This window comes from Aspergillus ochraceoroseus (assembly GCF_002846915.1).
Source record: "Aspergillus ochraceoroseus IBT 24754 chromosome Unknown P175scaffold_15, whole genome shotgun sequence".
Taxonomy (NCBI): domain Eukaryota; kingdom Fungi; phylum Ascomycota; class Eurotiomycetes; order Eurotiales; family Aspergillaceae; genus Aspergillus; species Aspergillus ochraceoroseus.
In genome coordinates, this window is record NW_024468490.1 from 1 (window position 1) to 18,762 (window position 18,762).

Consider the following 18,762-nt stretch of genomic DNA (forward strand, 5'->3'; position numbering starts at 1 on the left):
CGACTCCGTCTACCCGTCGTATCGCCCTGATGTACAGCCGCAACCTACCTCGCATTATACCTCCCCCTTTACGTCTCAACCGCAACATCCGGCCCCATCGACTTCCTCGCGCCCCGTATCGGCCTTATTTGCAAATGGCGCTGCCTCAGCAGCCGCTGTTCGAGAAGGATCATATCGCATCCGAACGGATTCCGCCGCCTCGTCTGCCTCCGAAAGCATAGCACGCACCGAGCGTGGCGGTTCCGCAGCACTCCAGGCTGGCGTTCCAATCCGTGATAATAGCCACAGTGATCGCTCTTATAAAACAGCGCAGATCCCACCTGCAAATGGGGTGGCGGTAATGCGTCAACCATCTAGAGCGCGCGCCGCGGCTCCTCCGCAGCTTTCCGGAGCCCCGTATGGAATGGAAAACGGCCCGATGACAAGTAGTGAAGAATGGCAGGACCGTGGCGCTGCCGTTGCAGTTAGACAGGAGATTGATGCGAATGGGAAGCCGGTCGCGCGATACATCAAGAAAGGGGTCCGGGATTTCTCCTTTGGTCACACCCTCGGTGAAGGCTCTTATAGTACCGTCGTACTTGGCACAGACCGACAAACGCTCAAAGAATACGCAATTAAGATCCTCGATAAACGTCACATTATCAAGGAGAAAAAGGTAAAGTATGTAAATATTGAAAAGGACACACTTAATCGGCTCACGACCACCCCGGGATTGTTCGGCTGGTATTATACATCTTCCAGTGATGAGCGCTCGCTCTACTTCGTCCCTGGATCTTTGCAAAGGGGGGCGAGCTCCTCGGGGTCGCTTGAAGCGAGATGACCACCTTTGATGAGGAGTGCACGAGGTTTTAACGGTGCTCAGATATTGGATACCATTGACTACATGCACAAATGTGGAGTGATCCATCGTGATCTCAAACCGGAGAATGTTCTCCTGGATAGCCAGATGTATGGTTAAAATTACCGAACTTTGGCACCGCGAAGATCCTCAAGAGTCAACCATCGAATTCAAACCAAGGCGGAATCCCGTCGCTGGATGCCGATATGCCCGAGGAAGAAAGGGCCAGCTCCTTTGTGGGTACCGCAGAGTATGTCAGCCCCGAACTATTAACGGACAAGAATGCGTGCAAAGCGAGTGATCTTTGGGCGTTTGGCTGCATAATTTATCAGCTTATAGCTGGTCGACCGCCATTCAAAGCCGGGAACGAGTACCAAACGTTCCAAAAGATCGTGGCGCTCGACTACGAGTTCCCTGTTGGCTTTCCTAGTATCGCCGTGACCTCGTTGAGCGCCTGCTCGTTCTTGATCCGGCCCGTCGCCTTCCTATCGAACATATCAAGAACCACGAATTCTTTCATGGAGTATCCTGGGGCGCAGAGTTGTGGAAGCAAAAGGCACCGCGCCTGAAAGCTTACTCCCCGCCGCCTCGGGAACCCATCAAACTCAACGGTGGTTCTAGTGGGGAGAGCTTTCCTCCGAGCATTTAGTACCGCACCATCAAACAACGCTTCTTCTCGAGTGGTGCCTAGGCTGGTCACTGAAGTGCCCGCACCCAGCCAACTTGATATTGAGTGGTCCCCTGTTCTGACAAAAACCAACGAACGAATCCTGAAAATGGGCAACCTGGTCGTTGTGTCCTCCCCGCCCCCCTCACAGTCCCGTGTCCAAGAATGGAAGTGAATATGAAGCACCCAAAAAAATTCTCGCGGTTCTTTGGGGGTAGTACGACTAAAAAGCGGCAGCGGTTAGTCATGGTCACTTCTTCTGGGCGCATCATCATGGCTGCTGCTGGGGGAGACGAAAAGAAGGCGAAACTGGAGATTTCTCTGCTTGCTCCAGGGACACATTACCGCAGTTCCACGGATGCAAAAGGGTCGTCGTGTTGGATTGTGGATACGGTATGATATTGCTCTCCTTCCCTCTTAACCTCTTGCGCTAACAATAGATTATTAAAAAAAAAAAAGCGTGACAAACATTTTGTCTTTGAAGACCCCGAAACCCTCTTCGAACAACCTGGGTGCAACTGCTTTATCAGCGCAGGAATGGCTGGATACTTTAGATAGAGCACGGGAGATGGCACTGGCCCTTCAAAGCAGTGGGCCATATTCGGCTGACGAGGCATTCCGTGACATTTCGTCTGGATTATCGAGCCACGCCAATACTCTCGACCAAAGCTCAGACACTGTACACGACGGATCCTCCGGACGAGCTACTTTGGTTAAACACCATGCGAACGATTCCGATTCTATCAAGGGAAAGAAGCGTTTTAGTAGACGGCATTCAAAGAACGGCCTGGCTGCAGTGTTTTAAACAGCCATTCGCCAACAGACATCCTATTATCCCCCAACTTCTACTTGATCTCATCTTCTCTTCTTCTTTACCATCATCTTCTCTTCTTCTTCTTCTTCTTTTTTTTTTTTTTTCCAGCGGGATATTCACTGCGCAGGACCGCAATGTTTCAACTTTCATCAATTTATTTGGAATATATTCTATTCCCCATTTGTTGTCTGCCTGATTGCTTTCCTGATATCATCTCGCGTGTGTGTAAAAGGGGGTTTGTCCCCCTAACACAATATACAATATTTCCTTTTGTTTCTCAGATTCCCAGCTAGTCTCAAATATTGCCTTGGATTGATTACTTTTTTTTTTTTTTTTTTTGATATCGGTGGGGCACGAGTCGATCAATGTTTCCTTTGTCTGTTTGCATTTGGAAGAATTTCCTTTGTGATGCGATTTAGTCTTCAGCCCTAGTTTTGCATCTTGCAATCATGAGCGATTTCTCTTCTCTTCTCTTCTTCTTCTTCGTCTTTTTTTTTTTTTTTTGGTTGAGATTGTTGCATTTAGATGGGAAGGAGTATACATATATCCCTCATCTGACCAATTTGGCTTTTGCTTTACTCTTCTTCATCCCTACTACTGTTTCCCCCTCTATCCCAGATATATAAGTCTTTTTGCTCTCCATCTTTATTTAAATATGATAAGAGGCTCCGCTCTTGATTATATCTTGTATTATCTTTACCTTTACTTTAGCTAGTGCCAGCCACTGAAAAAAGAATGTTTGCCAACCTGTTGTAGGACTAGCAGCGATGATGATTTGAGGCCTTCTCTCTCTCTCTCTCTTTATATCAGTATGGATGGGTGTGCTTTTGACATATCCTGTTGTATTTTTAAGAAATATAGAAGGTAGGAATGGAATGAGTTTGGGTGAAGTTATTAAATTTGCATTGGTCATGTCTACATTAAGGGGGTATTAGAATATCACCGGACAAATGGTGCTATACATCCATCCATATATATATATAGATTATTATATATATAATAAAAGTTTGTGTGCCAGAACAACAAAAGTGGATATCAATTAGATAAAAAGCCAATCAACCTGGGAGTCATCCAGTTCCTGTATCCAGTCAAAGTCATCATCATCATCATCATCATCATCATTATTGTCGTCGTCGTTAAAATTATCATTATGAAGGCTGAGACGCGTCGCCGTGGAGGCAGTCGAGAAGCAACTCGCAGTGGCATTGTCCGGGCCGCTGATGTCACGGTCCGGCGGATCCACGGGGAACTTGGATCCCCCCCGCGTCTCAGGTCGCGCTTGCGCCACATCAGAGTTAGGACCCAGGCGGCGTTGCGGATGTTGACGCTGGTGATGAGGAAGTAGAGGGTGCGGAGGGATTCAAGGAGGAAAGGGCGTTGGGCGGGGTCTCTACATTCGGCACCGGCGATGAAGGAGGGCCAGATGAGGCATTTGAAGTGAGGGTCGGAGACGGGGATCAGAGAGATCTGGTGGATCAGGAGGGCGGCGACCTCGGCATGGTCTGGGGGGCAGACCAAGGGTCGTGGAGATGGTGGAGCCGGGACGGGGCGGGAGAGGACCCGGGTAGCGTAGAGGTAGACGGAAGCTTTGTAGATGGTGGCGAGGGCGATCCGCATGGAGAGGTCGGGGAGGTAAAGGTAGCTCTGGAGCGATTCGGCCCAGGCAACGGGGTCAAAGGCTTGAATGTGCAGGGTGATTTTGTCGGGACATTGGAGTGGATTTGAGCCTTCGGGGACATGTGGGGAGGAGTTGGCATCCGGTTCGAGATCAAAGAAGGCATGGACCAAGAGGATAGCTTCAAGCAGGTAGGCGGGACACCCTACCCATGACGTTTCTTCGAGACGTTTTAGAACCGGCAAGCCCATTGCGGAAGAGTAAAACGGCTTCGAGAGCGAACCGGGTCGAGCCAGCGTAGAGCCCATTAGTTGGATTCTGGAGAAGAATATGAGTAAAAAAAAAAAAAAAAAAAAAAAAATTCCATAAATCGGGGCGGCAACTGAGGAGAGAGAAACATACAGAAGACATCCATCAGTAGCAAAATCGTCCACCCAGTTCATCATTCTTCGTGCCTGGCTTGTCGGGTCGTGTTCGCGATTCTGGATGATTTTTTTGGCCCCCTCCAGATGGAATTTCCACGCTGCATGCCCGGATTCGATGGCGTCCATAAGGGCAAAGACCATAATTGCCGCCAGTGTCATGTTGTCATTTCGCATGACGGGATCGCAAATATCCTGCGATAGCTGATGGAGCGCACGTTGCTTGAGACCGAGGAAATGTTCATATGATCTTGTTGATGGGCGTCGGACCAGGGAGCTAATCTCAGTTGGTGGAGCCTCTTCGGGAGGTGAGGGTATTCCACTGGTCGATAACCTGTCCGCGGACCACGGCATGGGGGAAAACTCCCCGTTTACGAGGATAGCATGGTGAAGGGCTCCCGTGGCGGCGAGGGAGTAAGAGATGACAGGCGAATCACTGACTAAGGGGATAAGATCTCGGAACGGATTCCTCACGTCTGAGTATAAAGCGAGATACCTTGTGACGTTGTGATTGACTGCCAAAGGAAAAAAAGAGTTAGATAAGATAATTGCACCAGGCAAGACCCATCAGCAACATACAATGATCAATATAAAACCTGGACATGCGACTGCAGTCCTTGAACAGCGGATCCGTCAGGACCCAAGGTATCGGAACACGATTCACAGCCACAGGAGCCCCTTGGTGGCGATCGGCGCATTCCGCTTCTGTCTCCACCTGTGGTGGTGGTGGGAGACTCGATGGATGCAGAAGTTCCGCATTCTCGGGAAAGTTGGCGGAAGTGGACAAATTATCCTGTGTCTCGGTATCCTTCTGAACGTCGTCGAAACTGAGACCTATCATCTTGCCCCGACTGGCGACCCCCCCTTTGACCCAAACGAGAGGTTTCTGATACCCCAGACATTCTTTCCCCGCACCCCGACACTTCCGACACGTGGGGAGTGCATTGTCGCAGATGATGCGGCGGCGACGGCAGGTATAGCAACCTTTGGTCATGGCGTTGGATTAGGATAGGACAACCGAGCGAAAACGTCTCGACCAGAGTATCCGAGCATGACACCACCACTCCCCATCCTGGGGCGAGAGCAGGGAAGTGAGAGGAGAGCGGAGATGGAGGGAGGTTAGTAGATAGAAAGAATACAGATAAGCACAGTCAGGAGAGGGGGGGAAACCCCAATGAAACCCCAATGCAAAGAAAGCCAAAGTGAGGAAGAATTGAGGAAAAGCGACTATAATCATGAGCCCGCGGAGAGACGAAATTGGCGATCCCCCTTTGGGGAAAAGCAAAAGCCTCCGGGGGAAAAGCGGTGTATTTCTATTGGATTGTATACATTTTCGTCTTCTCTGCATCCCTCTTTCTGGGTGAAATACGGAGTACCTTAGGGAGGTAGGATCCACGATGATGAAATATCCGAAATCCCCTGGAAGCGTGGCGTAGTGGCAGATGGTTTCACCGCCTTCCAAAGGAGGACTAGTGGGTCAGCTGTCCCCATTGGTCACGTGTTGATTGTTGATAAGGAACTCTTTTTATCGCGGGATATTACAATACAATACAGTACAATACAATACAATACAATACACATTCTCACTGTACCAGTACATGCCGAAAACAAGCCCAAAGCATACCTATATCCCGTGATTCTTGTCTCTCAACCACAACAAATCATCTTCAGATCAATAAATCCTCCAGAGTCCGCCACAACTCAAGCCATGGATCACATCTCCTAGACCCTGCCATCCTTTGGTGTGTATGTGTTTGTGTGTGTATTTGTTTCACCTTCCCAACCTTCCCTGATAATGTCTTGCTGCCGACTTTGCGAATATTTTCCGTATTTACTGTGACTAACCTTTCTTATAGTTCTGGTCTGTCGCTTTTGTGGATTTGTCCCCTCCGCTCCCTATTCCTCTGTTATCTCCCCTCGCTGGTGGAGGCCCTCTGTTTCCAGATCTCTCTCCCTGTGTGTGTTGCGCGGTCGAATGACGCACACAACACACTCTTTGGTGTTTGGCCACCGCACACTCTCTTACCATGCCAACCAAGTCGCCCATTTCCGTTCTACCTTCAGAAATGGTCTCTCAAGCCCAAGTCCTCGATCGCTCTATGCCCGCGCAAGGCGCTCCCTCGACAGTATCGCGTCACTCCCAGACCAGTCGGCGACACCGTTCTAGTCGCTCTCATCATGGTGGACCAGTCCACCAGCCTCAGAATGATTTCCCCATTTTCACACATACTGGCGATGTCGAGATCGTGATTCGCGCCGGCGGTCGGGAAAATCGATATCTCCTACACCGGCTTATCCTCACACAATGCTCGGGGTTCTTTGAGGCTAGCACTCGGGAAGAGTGGCCACAACAACCTCTCTCCAGTCGGCCCTCTAACAATCTGGATTCAACTGCTTTGTCGAGGATCAGTGGGGATACTTCATCACTTTCCAATGGATCAACTCTGGCTCAATCCGAGGTCGGTGCCGCTCAATCTTCGTCCGAGAAGAAACGGTGGCGATACGAGTTGGACTGGGAAAACAAAGCAGAGGATGAAGAGCCAATTCTGGTGCAAAAGGTTGGTATTCCCCCCCCCCCCCCCCCCCCAGACCATGGCTTACACAATTGTTGGGGCATTCTAGCCCCCCAGTGCTTCTGGTACCATTGTGAGTGATTTCGGACCGTACGCGCCGTCAATGACCAAGCCATCAAGCACGCATACCGGATTCGCTCGTTCCATGGCAAACTTGGCTGGCATGCAGTCCGTAATGAATCTGCCACATAGGCCCAGTGCGGTAGCGGCGGCAGCAAACACAGGTACGGCCAATGGCGCAGCGATGGATCCCACACTTCGTGACTATGATAACCTGTTCCGCCTATTCTATAATCACCCGCCGATCATTAATAACATCAACATCGCGACCGCCTATGCTGAATGCAAGGCCCTTCTGGCCCTGGCAGACATGTATGATGCCTTACCTGTCACCGGGCCCCGTGTGGACCATCACCTTTTGGGATTCGGATCTCGACTATTCAAACAAATTGCCAAATACCCGCCAAGCTACCTAAAGCTAGGGTATCTTGCACGAAGTCGTGTCATCTTCTCGGAGGCCCTCATCCACGTCGTAGGCCAATGGCCGGCTGGACTACCACACCTCCGAAACGGACCCTATTCCCCGCTTCCCCACGCGGTCCTGGACATTGTTGAAGACAAGGTTGAGGACTTCGAAGATATTAAGGCACGCATCGACTCGAAGCTGCTGCGCCTAACTCTAACCACTTCTCGCGGTGAACGTGTCACCCCCCACAATGCATATCTAGACTGGCTTGCCGTTTCCCTTTTCCGCCAATGGCTCGTGGATAGTACTACTCCCCCCCCTTCTTCAATTCTCAAAAACAACTCGCATTCTATACACAACAACAACAGCAGCAACCATTCCAGCCGTGGGCCAGCTGCGTCAACGCCTACGACTCCGTCGGCGCCTAGACCGACAGACCTCCTCCCGTCTTCGGCCACTCCTACCCCGGTCTCCTCGGCCCGGGTCTATCGGCTCATTGGCTCCACGTCGACCCAGGCTTACCTCCCACATGAGGAGCTCAAGAAGTTCTTGAAGGTCCACCCAACCCCGTCTGCCGAATCTCTGTACACGAGAGAGGTCCTTAAGCGGTTTGAGCGCAAAATGGACGAAATCAAACGGCTGGCCCGTGAAATCGTGAAACCACTAATGCGCAATTTCCTCGAATTAGATCTGAAAGCCGGCGAATTCAACGACTCTATTCCGTATCTAACGTGCATCAAAGTTGAAGACGAAGATATTCCTTGGGAATAAATTTACGACCGAAATGAATGATCGATACCCTGAACGTTCTGTTCCATGATATTTTGCCCTTTATTATGACCTCTGTGATGACCGCCCATGATTTGATTGACTTTCCCTGACCTACATTATTATATACTTCCTTTCTTTTCCCATCTCGGCTTGTTGTTATTTTCTTCTTCTACACTTACTGCCCCACGACAGTTACGCCAAAATAATGAAGTTATGAAAATACAGTTGGTTAAACTATTTACGACCGCCTCGGATTCTGGTGTACTGTATTCGAGAAGATCTTGGTGGTACTCGTCATATTTGCAAACATCTATTTTTTTTTTTTTTTTTTTTCGTTTTCCAGGTCAGAGTTAATGTACAGAATCAATATGATTTATATCTTACAGTTACGGTATTGAATACATCCGTGATAGAAACCAGGTTACGATGTCATTTACCGATGACTTCCATACCTCCCATCCAGGGTCGCAAGACCTCGGGGATAACAACCACCCCGCGTTCTGCATCCCATCCGTTTTCCAAGATCGCGGCCAAAACCCTGGGTACCGCGATTGCCGTCCCGTTGACTGTATGTGGGAATCGAGAGTCTTTAGCCGTACCTCCGCGGACGCGAGTTCCTAATCGGCGAGACTGATAATCAGTGCAGATGGAGGCGGAGGTAACCTCTCCCCAGGCATCCTCGAGGGTTTCACCGCGCATGCGGGATGGGAACAGGGCCTCAATATCAAGTTTCCGGCTGGCGCTGGCCCCGAGGTCGGTGGTGGGCATTTCCAAAACGCGGCAGGGAAGTCGAAGAGATGTCAGGATCTCCTTCTGTATGGTGAGGAGCTCATTAAAGAGATCGTCTGAAGAAGGTATCGAAGACGAGGCGGGGACATTATCCGCCCAGCCGAACATTTCGATCTTGGTGAATTCGTGCACACGATACAGGCCCTTAGTGTCTACGCCTCGCGCGCCGGCTTCGGCACGATAGCAGCGACTGGGGCCCACTAGTTTGAGGGGTAGAGTGGAGGGTTCGAGATCGCGACCCGCGTGCATGGCGGCCAGAGGAATTTCGGCGGTGGCGGCGAGCGAGCGCTGGGGTTTGGCCCTGTCCTTTTCAGATTGTTCAATGGCCCAGATTTGTTGTTCGTTGTTCTGGTCGCGGGGTTGGAAGCCACAGGCCTCTGCGACGTAAGAGTAGACAATTGAGGGAGGGGAGACGGGGGTCCAGCCATAGCGCCGGGCAACCGTCAGGGCGTATTGTATCAGAGCTTGTTCGAGGAGAGCACCGTCCCCAATAAGAAAGTACCAACCCCACCCTGTCGTGGTGGCAGCGCTGGCAAAGTCGATGAGGCCAAGAGTAGATCCAATGGAAACGTGTGAACGAGATGGATCGGGGCGATGGACCCAAGCGGGTGGTGACTGGGCGTCGAAGTTGAGATATTCAACGAGGGTAGGCTCGGAGCCGATTGGGGTGTGGGAAGAGGAGATGTTGGGGAGAGAGAGGGCAAGTTGCTGGACCTGTTCCGTGCAGGATGCCTTGCGCGTTGTTAGGGCGAGTGATTCATCCTTCAATTCCTGGGCTTCAGCGCGGAGAGCGGCCTCCTGGTCTTTGTTCTGCGGCTCGGTGGCCTGATGCTGGAGCTTCGCAATGGTCTTTTCGAGGGCCTTTATCCGTGAACGTGACGGTTGCAGTTGGTGGTCAATCTGACGGAGTTCATCTGAGAGTTGCTGGATCTTCAACGGATAATCTGCGTGTGACGGGTAATTGCGGTCGCGACAATTCTGGGCATAGAGCTCGGGGTTCTGCCGGATATGTTTGACGTCGGGACTGGGTTTGGGGGCAGTCGGAGGACGCGTGATGGAGGCAAAAGAGCGACAAGAGAGTCTGCAGTAAATACAGACCCTATGGGATACGGACAGCATGGTGATGTTGGACTCGTGGACAATTAGCCCCAACGAGCCAAGATGAAGCTATCCAGGAATTTCTTGGGAAACCGCAGTTATTCTGCTGTGAGATACCGCTTTCACACGTGAAGTAACAACTGATTACAGTGTAACAGGATTTCAATACAGTGTCTGTATTTATACGAGCTGTATATACCTTGTATCACTTTATCTATATATGTGTTTTTGTTCTAGGTATAACCTCTTCTTCTTCCCCCCCCTTTTTTCCCCTCTTCTCTTTCTTCTTCAAGTTTCACCCGGATTAGAAATACCCCTTCTTCTGCTCATATCATCATTTCATCATGCAGCAATCAAATGCTCAAACAGTGCCTTCAGATAATATGCCGATTGCTTCGGGTAGCGAGTCTTCTCAGGAGAATCATAGTCGATAAAAGTGCATCCAAATCGATCAGTGTAACCAGCGGCCCATTCTACTCTGGTTAGTTTCTTCAAAATAAGACAGGAGATATGGATGGGATCATACCCCAGTTGTCGGTAAATGTCCAGGCAAAGTATGAGCGAACATCCACGCCATCTTCCTTGACAGCTCGTGCCAGACCACCAACATACCCCTCGAAAAATCGCTGGCGGAAGGTGTCATTGAGCACTTCCGATGTTGGCGCTGTCTCACCCTTTGCAGTAGTGCCATTCTCAGTGACATAAATGGGTATGTGGTACCTTGACCAGATCCAGTTGAGCAGCTTACGGAACCCAGCTGGTGCCATGCGCAGCCAAGGCGTGTCAGACTCCTCTCCTCGGGGGACGCCCTTACTGTTCGTGTCGTGGATGAAAACATTGCCTTTGTGGTCATTGATATCGGCAGGAGTATCCTTATGCTGCATGAAGAAGGTTGTGTAGGAGTTCATACCATAGAACTCAGAGCTGCCTAGCACTAGCTTCGATTCCTCGGGCGTGAAGTGTGGTAAACGATCACCGAGCTGGGCCCTCATAGAGGCAGGGTAATCGCCAGTCGTGTACAGAGGATCCGCAAACCAGGCGATCTCAAACTCCCGGGCTCTCTCGGCAGCTTCCTGGTCGCGTGGGTCATCCTCATCCCAGGCTTCTGACCAGTTGCCGGACAGGGTGATTCCGATTGTGCCCTTTTGCTCGGATTGAAATTCCGTTCGGTACAACTTCGCAGCGTATGCATGAGCTATCAGCTGCGTATGGCTGACGATGAAAGGCTCTGTAGAGGAGTCGCCCTCCTCATTGAGATCGCGGTAGGACGAGCGTCCAGGAGCATGGACACCCGCTGCATACCCTGCTAGTGAATACACTCCGGGCTCGTTAAAAGTAATCCAGTACTTCACGCGGGTGCCCAAGTGCTCGAAGCAGACGCGCGCGAAACGAACAAAGTCAGGAACGAACTTCTCCTTGTTTAACATGCCTCCATATCGGTCCTCTAGAGCCTGGGGTACATCCCAGTGAAAGATGGTCACAAATGGTGTAATACCGTTGCGGAGCATTTCGTCTATCAAATCCTGGTAGAATTTGATACCTTGTTCGTTGACGGGATCCTCTGCGCCTCCAAGAGGAATGATGCGCGACCAGGACAGAGAAAATCTGTAGCCATTGACTCCGTAAGACTTCATCAAGGCGATATCCTCCCGATATAAGTCATAGGACCGCACTGCATCGTCCGCAGTACTGCCGTCCTTGATTTTTCCTGGTTTGTGACCAAAGGTGTCCCAGATCGAAAGGCCTTTGCCATCTTTGTTCCAGGCTCCCTCAATTTGGGGGGCTGCTGTGGCATAGCCGTGGAAGAAGTCGCTGCGAAGAACACCCTTGAGGTCCTGAACAGAAGTCAAATCCATGATTTCTCTTTGCGCCTCTTTCTGTTCTGTAGATTTTTTTTTCCTTCGGTTAGACTTGCATCGTCTTAGCTTGGGGCCTTCGAGGAAAGAGCTTAAAAAGGGAACCGTCAACGCCTCCAACTACCAGCCCTGGCCATTCGGGTCTTTATTCGGATAAATGAAAGCTTGGCTATTAGATTGCGGTCCCTGATTGCTGGAAAACATCCGCGACTAATTTTCCGGCGGGGTGAGAAAGAGGGGCTGGAATGGAGATGAAGCTTTTAGAGCTACTAACGCCAGCACGTCGCACGATACTAAGTGCAGCTTTGACTTCAGGATGTTTTGTGGAGCTTCTCTGCCTCAGTATGGCTCCAGGTCATCCATGCAACCGAAGTGTAGAAATGGGCCCCTACGAGACAATCGAGAAAACTTCCATCTTCCAGACATATATGATTTAATTGATATCTTCGCCGGGAAGAATAATAACACCCGAACCCTCTACGACCTTTTGCAGTCCATTATGGGGGTAATAGATCACTGTCCGAAGTCCCAGCTCTGACTTCACGATAACTGGTCCCCAGATTTCCCCCTCTTTCCATCCAAAATCCAGTTCAAATCCCCCACGTGCTCGAACTCCACGAATCTTTCCAGTTCGCCACTCATCCGGACAAGCGGGCAAAAGCCGTATGACACCTTCGTGTGACTGCACTAGCATCTCCAAGATACCAGCACCAGCACCGAAGTTGCCATCAATCTGGAAGGGTGGATGCGTGTCCAGAAGGTTGGGTAGGGTGGATTGCGCTAGCAGTAGCTCTAGATGCTTCGCGCATTCATCTGCAGCTCCCAATCGGGCGTGCAGGCAGAGGAGCCAAGCTCTACTCCAGCCTGTGTGGCCTCCACCCGCTGCTTGACGTCGCTGTATGGTAATAGCACACGCTTTAGCTAGGTCGGGTGTGGTGCCAAGGTTGATATCCCAACCCGGGTACAAAGCCCAGAGGTGCGAGACGTGTCGATGGCCAGGCTCAGCTTCACCATAGTCAGCCATCCATTCCTGGAGTTGTCCAGCGGATCCTATGCGCATCGGAGGTAAACGACTCAATGTTTCGTGAACGCTCGGGAGAAGTTCATCGTCAGCAAGGTCGAGCACTGTTATTCCTGAGATAAACGCATTCAGGAGAGCACGAATCAGTTGGATGTCAATCGTTGAGCCTTCGCAAAGCACCCCCGGGTTTCCGTTTTCATCTAAGAAAGTATTTTCGGGAGATATAGATGGATTTGTCACCTTGTATTTGCCCGTAGCGTCGTCTACTAAGAAGTCTAGCAAGAATTCGACACAGCCGCGGAGCACGGGGAACATTCGGGCTAACAAAGCCCTGTCCCCCGTGAAACGGTAATGGTCCCATATGTGAAAACAAAGCCAGGCACCTCCCAGCGGCCACGGTGTCGCAGGCATCCAGCGGTCCACTGGGGCTGTATCCGCCCAAATATCGGTATTGTGGTGGACTGTCCACCCACGGCAACCGTACATCTTACGTGCCGTTTCCGTACCGGCAGCGGCAACACGCTCAAGCAGGGCAAACAATGGCTGCTCACACTCGGACAAATTCCCCACATTGGCAGACCAGTAGTTCATCTCCAGGTTGATATTGATGGTGTACCGACAGCCCCATGGAGGGTGAAATGATGGGTTCCAAATACCCTGTAGGGTTGCTGGGAGCACGCGATCCGAGCCGTCTTCCTTGCCCGGCCTACTGCAAGATATGAGAAGGTATCGACTGTAGTGGAGGTATAGAGCAATTAGGCCCGGGTCACGCGCATTCAGGATCCTCTCCTCTGTCGGCAGGTGTGTCGCATCAGAACCAAGTTGTAGTTCTAGGCGGTCATAGAGCGCCTGGTAATCTGTGATATGTCGTTTCCATATATTCTCAGTGGAGAGTGCTAGTGCCCGCTCTATATCAGCAATTACTGCCTTGTCAATGTCCTTGAACCGATATGTCGACTGGGCAGATATTAGGATAAGAGTCTTTCGGGCATTGACAACTAGATTCTGGCCGACTCGCGCGATCGTTGGTGCTTCCCCTTGGCTATTGTCGCAGCGGATCGCAACCATGCAACTGGCACTGTTACTACCCTTGCCGCCAGGAGTAACGTGCATTGTAATAGAGCGATTGTCTACGATCAGATCGTCGAGGAACTCATTTGTCTCATATTCTACCTCGCTCAGTCGGCTGAGACGCACTAGAAACTCGATGGGGTGCGATGCTTCTATGCGCATAGCCAGTACTTCGTCCGGATGGCTCGCGAGAAGCTGCCGATGGACCTTGATATTTTCATACTCATATTGGACGTGGGAAATGCCTTCTTTCAAGTCCAGCGAGCGTCTGTAGCCTTTGACCCTGTCATACGGGTGCCCAAACTCGAGCGACAGAGTACCTAGAGGCTCGTAGTGCCGCTGGCCGTTGGGAGAGGCAAAGAAGGCTCGACGGACCAGCTGCTCTGCTTCTGCATGAGCACCCTTTCGGATCAAGTCTCTTAAGCGTGGCAAATGCTCTAGAGCATCCCCCGGCAGGCGATTTTGGGGGCCACCATACCACACAGAATCTTCGTTCAGTTGGAGGAGCTCTGTATCTGTTCTCCCATGGACCATTGCCCCAAGGCGTCCATTACCTACTGGTAGGGCTTCATCCCACCCACTGGCAGGTTTTCGATACCAGAGCTCAGACATGATTCAGCTGAATCTCAAGGTCCTTATTCACATCAGCGCTTGAACAAGAGAAACGGATGAAATGGACTGTTTACCGAGATGAAAACGGACCAGAGAGCATGGTCAGTCGATTAGTTGGAACAAACCGCTTGGAGGCGGGATTGTTCAGGACAGCAGATTGCGTGAGTCTGAAGCATGAGTGGTGTCTCTTTGCTACCAATGGTGGTCTTTTCATTTTTCGGCTCTCATCCAACCGCTTTGATTAGTGGAAAATTTGCCGTAGCGGGCTGCCCTTCTTTCAGCATTTTCTCGATTAGCCTCTTGTGGCTGGCTGGCTGGCGGCAAGATGAGGATTCCTGCACCACTAAGAATTAATCAAATCCCCAAACCGGATAACATATCGAATAGCACGAAGCCAACACTCAGCCAGGAAACCCGACTGAATGATAGTCGGTTGGCCATCTCCAGCTAGTGCAATGTGGAGTCCGGGGAATTCTGGGCCCCGGACTGGAAGCCGATTTGCTGGTGCTTCTCCCCCCGGCTAAAGTCCACCTCTCGCATTCTCGAGGTTGGCGAGAAAATTTGAGAACCGCTACTGGGAGGGGAACCTGGTGCCATTGATAGACAATCCAGAGCCCTTGTGGCTCCAGATTTCCATAGCTCGTGATCGTTTGTCTGAGTCGCCACTACGTATGGGGAAAGGAATTATGGCCGTATTCTCGCTGGCGGGAAGAATTGGTCAATTTGACATCCAGTTATGGAGTCAAGCATATAATACTTAGCAAAGGCGACAGGTCTGATTTCTGACCGCGGGGTTAAAATCATATTTTTTGTTTCTCTGCTCTTTTCTGCTTATTGATACCCCCCAGTCATTAACTAACTATGACAAAGGAGACAGTGACTTCAATGGAGGATAACGACCTTCCACCTAAGAGCGCTGATCATGTGGAGGAGGCCGTCCTTGCGAGCCTGACGGATGAGGACATTTGGAAACTCTCAAGGGAATCACTGAATGTTTACTCCTGGACTGGCTTTCGTCTATTTCTCATCATGTTCGTGATGGGATGCAACCAGGCAGGCTTTGGTGTGGATTGGGCCGTCATCGGTGGTATTAACGCTCTCGATTCCTGGCACTCGTACTTTGGATTTGGCACCAGTGGAAGCACTTATGGTCTTCTTAACGCGCTGATGAACATCGGCACCGTCTGCGGTGCTCCTTTCCTGGCCCTTTCCGATGTCTTTGGCCGTCGTGGCGTTAACTTCGTCGGTAACTTGATTGTCATCGTCGCTTCTATCCTTCAGGCCACTGCGCCCAACTTGCATGCGTTGCAGGGTGGGCGTTTCCTCATGGGGTTTGGATCTGCCTTGCTCTCCAGTTCCCAGTACATGGGTGAGATCTCTCCCGTTCATCTACGTGGTATAATGGTCGGGTTCTTCGGCGCCTGTTTCCAGATCGGCAGTCTGGCTATGACCGCTGCGTTGATCGGAATATCTAATTTGGAGGGTAACTTGGCCTGGCGCCTCCCTTTGCTACCTCACATGGTGTTCCCGGCTCTCGTTTGCATCGGAATCTACACGCTCTGCCCAGAGTCACCTCGTTACTATGTCATGCGCGGCAACCGTGAGGCCGCCAAACGTGTGGTTGCCAAGTACCACACTACCAGCGGAGACATTAACCAGCCCATCGTTTGAGATCGTGTCTCCCAGATGGAGGCTTCCATTGAGAATGATCGCGCTGCCGGCCACCAGAAATTCTGGGATTACTCGGTCTTCTTCACCAAAACTGTGCGCTACCGCCTGTTCGTTCTCTTCCTGTACTCTGTCTTTCAGCAGTGGAACGGCGGTGGTATCATCGGCTACTACGTGAGTTCCACCCCCGTATATCTATTCTTTACATATCCCGATTCATTTCCCCAAACCCTTCCAAAAACTATCCCCCCCTACAAAATAAATTCAAAAAAAAAAAAAAAAACTAACAAGCAAACGCCCAGATGGTTCCCGCCTTGAGACAATCGGCATTCACGGCTCAATGCAGCAACTTGGAATCTCTCTCGGCACGACAGCCACCTAACTTCGTCTTCACAGCTGTCGGTGCCCTGCTTATTGACAAATTCCGCGACGAACCATGATCTTCTCCGGCCTCGCAACTATGATCCTCTTCCAAACCGCAACAACCATTACCTCCTGGCAATACAGCGTACATGCCACGCATGCTGCCGCGGCGCTGGACTATTCTCTGGATATTCATGTACCAGACGTTCTCGGCAATGCTCATTGCCACCATGCACAACCTGTACCCAGTCGAGATCTTATCGCTCCCGCTGCGTGCCAAGGGGATGGGCCTCTACGGGTTGATCCAGGGCGGTGCGGTGCGGTGCAAACTTACGGCATTTCAATCGGCATTGACAAGCTCGGGTACAAGATCTGGGTGGTGTATATCGTCTACAACAGTGTGCAGTTGGCCCTGTCGTACTTTGTCTTCCCTGAGGACGTATGGACTGTCGTTGGAGGAAATCGATGCTGTTTTCGAGACGCCAGGTGTTTCGCCGGTTAAGATGTCAAGGATATTTACAAGGCCAAGGAGGCAGATGGAAGAAGCTAATCGGGAGCATGTTGCTTGAAAAATTGGCTTTCTCTTTTCTTTCTTTTCGCTTTCTCTGGCTCTTCTCCGGTCTCGAGTAGATTTGAGCAGGGCTGGTCTAATCTTGACGGATCACCAGGTGTATGAGCTGATTCTTCTCAGTTTTCATCATGAATAGTTAATCTTCAGGAAGTGAATACGGTAGCCTCGAAGCAAAGTAACACAATACCCTACCGGGACAGGCAATGATAGGTACTCTTGACTATATGTACATACCGTATACCTGACAACATGTACTAAAAGAACAGCAACTGTGGGCACTACATATACAAGTTACCACGATTCCAAGGAAAAAAAAAAAAAAAAAAAATCAGACCAAATCTTCAGCCACACTGATTCCTGATTTCATCTACAAAGTAACATGGACTTCCCGTTTTTAATCAAAACAGCCGACCTGCATTTAATCTTGGTCTGTCTGTCCCATAGTTAACTAGCTCTGGCAAAGAGATCTTAGGCATCGACCTGGTATTCCAAATTGGTGGTTCTTCTTCAGCGTGCCCTGTTCTTAAGAGGATCGGACCCTTGGCCGTGCTGCGTCTGCCGTGCAGATACCAAGGCAAAAAACCCCCTGGGATTAAAATTTTCAACTCACGAGGAGATAAAAAAAAAAAAAACAGGGTCTGGGATATTCGTCAATAGTGGGATGTTTTATGGAAAGATGATGATACCTTGCAATAATTCACACGGCATGGGATCATGGACAATCATGCATTATCATTGTCAGAAGGAACTGGAGACTTTCGGGTCTCTCACGTGTGTAGCGTTTACTAGTTTGTTATTATTTATTTATTTTTTCTTTCATTCTTTCTGGAATGCTCAATTGATGTCTGGTTAATGCCTTGTTCCAATGGATGGCCCCCTGCCTAGTCTACCTTCTCTACCGCAACGGTAATACAACAACGTACTCTGCGGTTACATGCAGACCGTTCGGGAGCGGGCCCGAATAGGGGATTAGACCCAGGGGCGATCCAGAGAAATGACTGACCTAGGAGATATCGAGTGGAAGTATGTCTCAGGTCGGTGGACTGATCTGATACATCGGCATGCTTGTTTGTGACGGAAGAGAGCTACTCTATTCTATGCTTTCCATCAAGCAGATTTCTCCTGCGGAACGTGACACGCCCTTGAGTATTCGGCTAAAGAGAAGATATTGAAAGGTTACCTTGCCGGCAAGTCGTCTCCAGGCTTTCTCGGGCATCTCTTCGTGTGTAACGGGGAATCGCATGGCCTCGGGCATGTTTGCATTCTCCGTCAGATGTCGGTAAAACTCATGTGCGTTTGTTGCCTGCTTGAGATACACGAAGCATTGCATTGAAAGGGCTTGGAAGATCTCCATTGCCTTCTTTGAGTCCCTGTTCACTTTTTGCAAGAAAATAACTCTCACCGACTCATCTCTCTACTCGCACATCCTAGAAGCAGCAGCAATGGACATTCTGGTCTCCAGACCGACGCCAGGTTGCGCCAGAACCATCAGAAAGGTTTCACAATTTGTCCGGACTTGGGAACAAACGAGGTTGGTGCCTTCCAGT

At 50.4% G+C, this 18,762-nt stretch overlaps 7 protein-coding genes across 7 annotated transcripts; 5 read left to right on the forward strand and 2 right to left on the reverse strand.

Annotated features, from left to right (window-relative positions):
• Positions 1-29: 29 nt before the first annotated feature.
• Positions 30-2,310, forward strand: P175DRAFT_0512731 (uncharacterized protein; the record flags this gene model as incomplete). The annotated part of the gene is made up of 9 exons (XM_040898707.1): positions 30-72; positions 153-763; positions 863-953; positions 1,058-1,275; positions 1,341-1,458; positions 1,481-1,662; positions 1,689-1,898; positions 1,965-1,979; positions 2,041-2,310. The coding sequence occupies 9 exons, from the start codon at positions 30-32 to the stop codon at positions 2,308-2,310; spliced, it is 1,758 nt and encodes a 585-aa protein (XP_040748280.1).
• A 1,048-nt stretch (positions 2,311-3,358) lies between these two features.
• On the reverse strand, positions 3,359-5,724 carry P175DRAFT_0519611 (Zn(II)2Cys6 transcription factor; the record flags this gene model as incomplete). The annotated part of the gene is made up of 4 exons (XM_040899116.1): positions 4,936-5,724; positions 4,337-4,871; positions 3,563-4,252; positions 3,359-3,536 (listed from the first exon to the last, which is right to left on the reverse strand). The coding sequence occupies exons 1-4, from the start codon at positions 5,348-5,350 to the stop codon at positions 3,359-3,361; spliced, it is 1,818 nt and encodes a 605-aa protein (XP_040748281.1). The 5' UTR covers positions 5,351-5,724.
• Positions 5,725-6,050: 326 nt separating this feature from the next.
• P175DRAFT_0467989 (uncharacterized protein) lies at positions 6,051-8,499 on the forward strand. The gene is made up of 2 exons (XM_040894954.1): positions 6,051-6,914; positions 6,979-8,499. Exons 1-2 carry the CDS (start codon positions 6,384-6,386, stop codon positions 8,164-8,166), a joined length of 1,719 nt encoding a protein of 572 aa, XP_040748282.1. The 5' UTR covers positions 6,051-6,383; the 3' UTR covers positions 8,167-8,499.
• A 1-nt stretch (position 8,500) lies between these two features.
• Positions 8,501-14,627, reverse strand: P175DRAFT_0467991 (uncharacterized protein). The gene is made up of 4 exons (XM_040894955.1): positions 12,384-14,627; positions 10,557-11,914; positions 10,263-10,267; positions 8,501-10,036 (listed from the first exon to the last, which is right to left on the reverse strand). Exons 1-4 carry the CDS (start codon positions 14,611-14,613, stop codon positions 8,596-8,598), a joined length of 5,034 nt encoding a protein of 1,677 aa, XP_040748283.1. The 5' UTR covers positions 14,614-14,627; the 3' UTR covers positions 8,501-8,595.
• An 847-nt stretch (positions 14,628-15,474) lies between these two features.
• P175DRAFT_0536512 (uncharacterized protein) lies at positions 15,475-16,663 on the forward strand (the record flags this gene model as incomplete). The annotated part of the gene is made up of 3 exons (XM_040900313.1): positions 15,475-16,278; positions 16,342-16,459; positions 16,584-16,663. The coding sequence occupies 3 exons, from the start codon at positions 15,475-15,477 to the stop codon at positions 16,661-16,663; spliced, it is 1,002 nt and encodes a 333-aa protein (XP_040748284.1).
• Positions 16,664-16,717: 54 nt separating this feature from the next.
• P175DRAFT_0536513 (uncharacterized protein) lies at positions 16,718-17,146 on the forward strand (the record flags this gene model as incomplete). Its single annotated transcript, XM_040900314.1, has 1 exon — positions 16,718-17,146. One exon carries the CDS (start codon positions 16,718-16,720, stop codon positions 17,144-17,146), a length of 429 nt encoding a protein of 142 aa, XP_040748285.1.
• Positions 17,147-17,833: 687 nt separating this feature from the next.
• Positions 17,834-18,187, forward strand: P175DRAFT_0124299 (uncharacterized protein). Its single transcript, XM_040892385.1, has one exon. The coding sequence runs from the start codon at positions 17,877-17,879 to the stop codon at positions 18,066-18,068; it is 192 nt and encodes a 63-aa protein (XP_040748286.1). The 5' UTR covers positions 17,834-17,876; the 3' UTR covers positions 18,069-18,187.
• Positions 18,188-18,762: the final 575 nt, after the last annotated feature.

Bases quoted from the DNA above. Each gene is read 5' to 3' on its own strand.
- P175DRAFT_0467989 (XM_040894954.1), top strand. From the start codon at position 6,384: ATGCCAACCAAGTCGCCCATTTCCGTTCTACCTTCAGAAATGGTCTCT. The intron at 6,915-6,978 runs GTTGGTATTCCC...GGGGCATTCTAG, and splicing joins AGCCAATTCTGGTGCAAAAG to CCCCCCAGTGCTTCTGGTAC.
- P175DRAFT_0467991 (XM_040894955.1), bottom strand. From the start codon at position 14,613: ATGTCTGAGCTCTGGTATCGAAAACCTGCCAGTGGGTGGGATGAAGCC. The intron at 11,915-12,383 runs GTTCGGGTGTTA...AGGCGCAAAGAG, and splicing joins ACTGCAAAAGGTCGTAGAGG to AAATCATGGATTTGACTTCT.
- P175DRAFT_0124299 (XM_040892385.1), top strand. From the start codon at position 17,877: ATGTTTTATGGAAAGATGATGATACCTTGCAATAATTCACACGGCATG.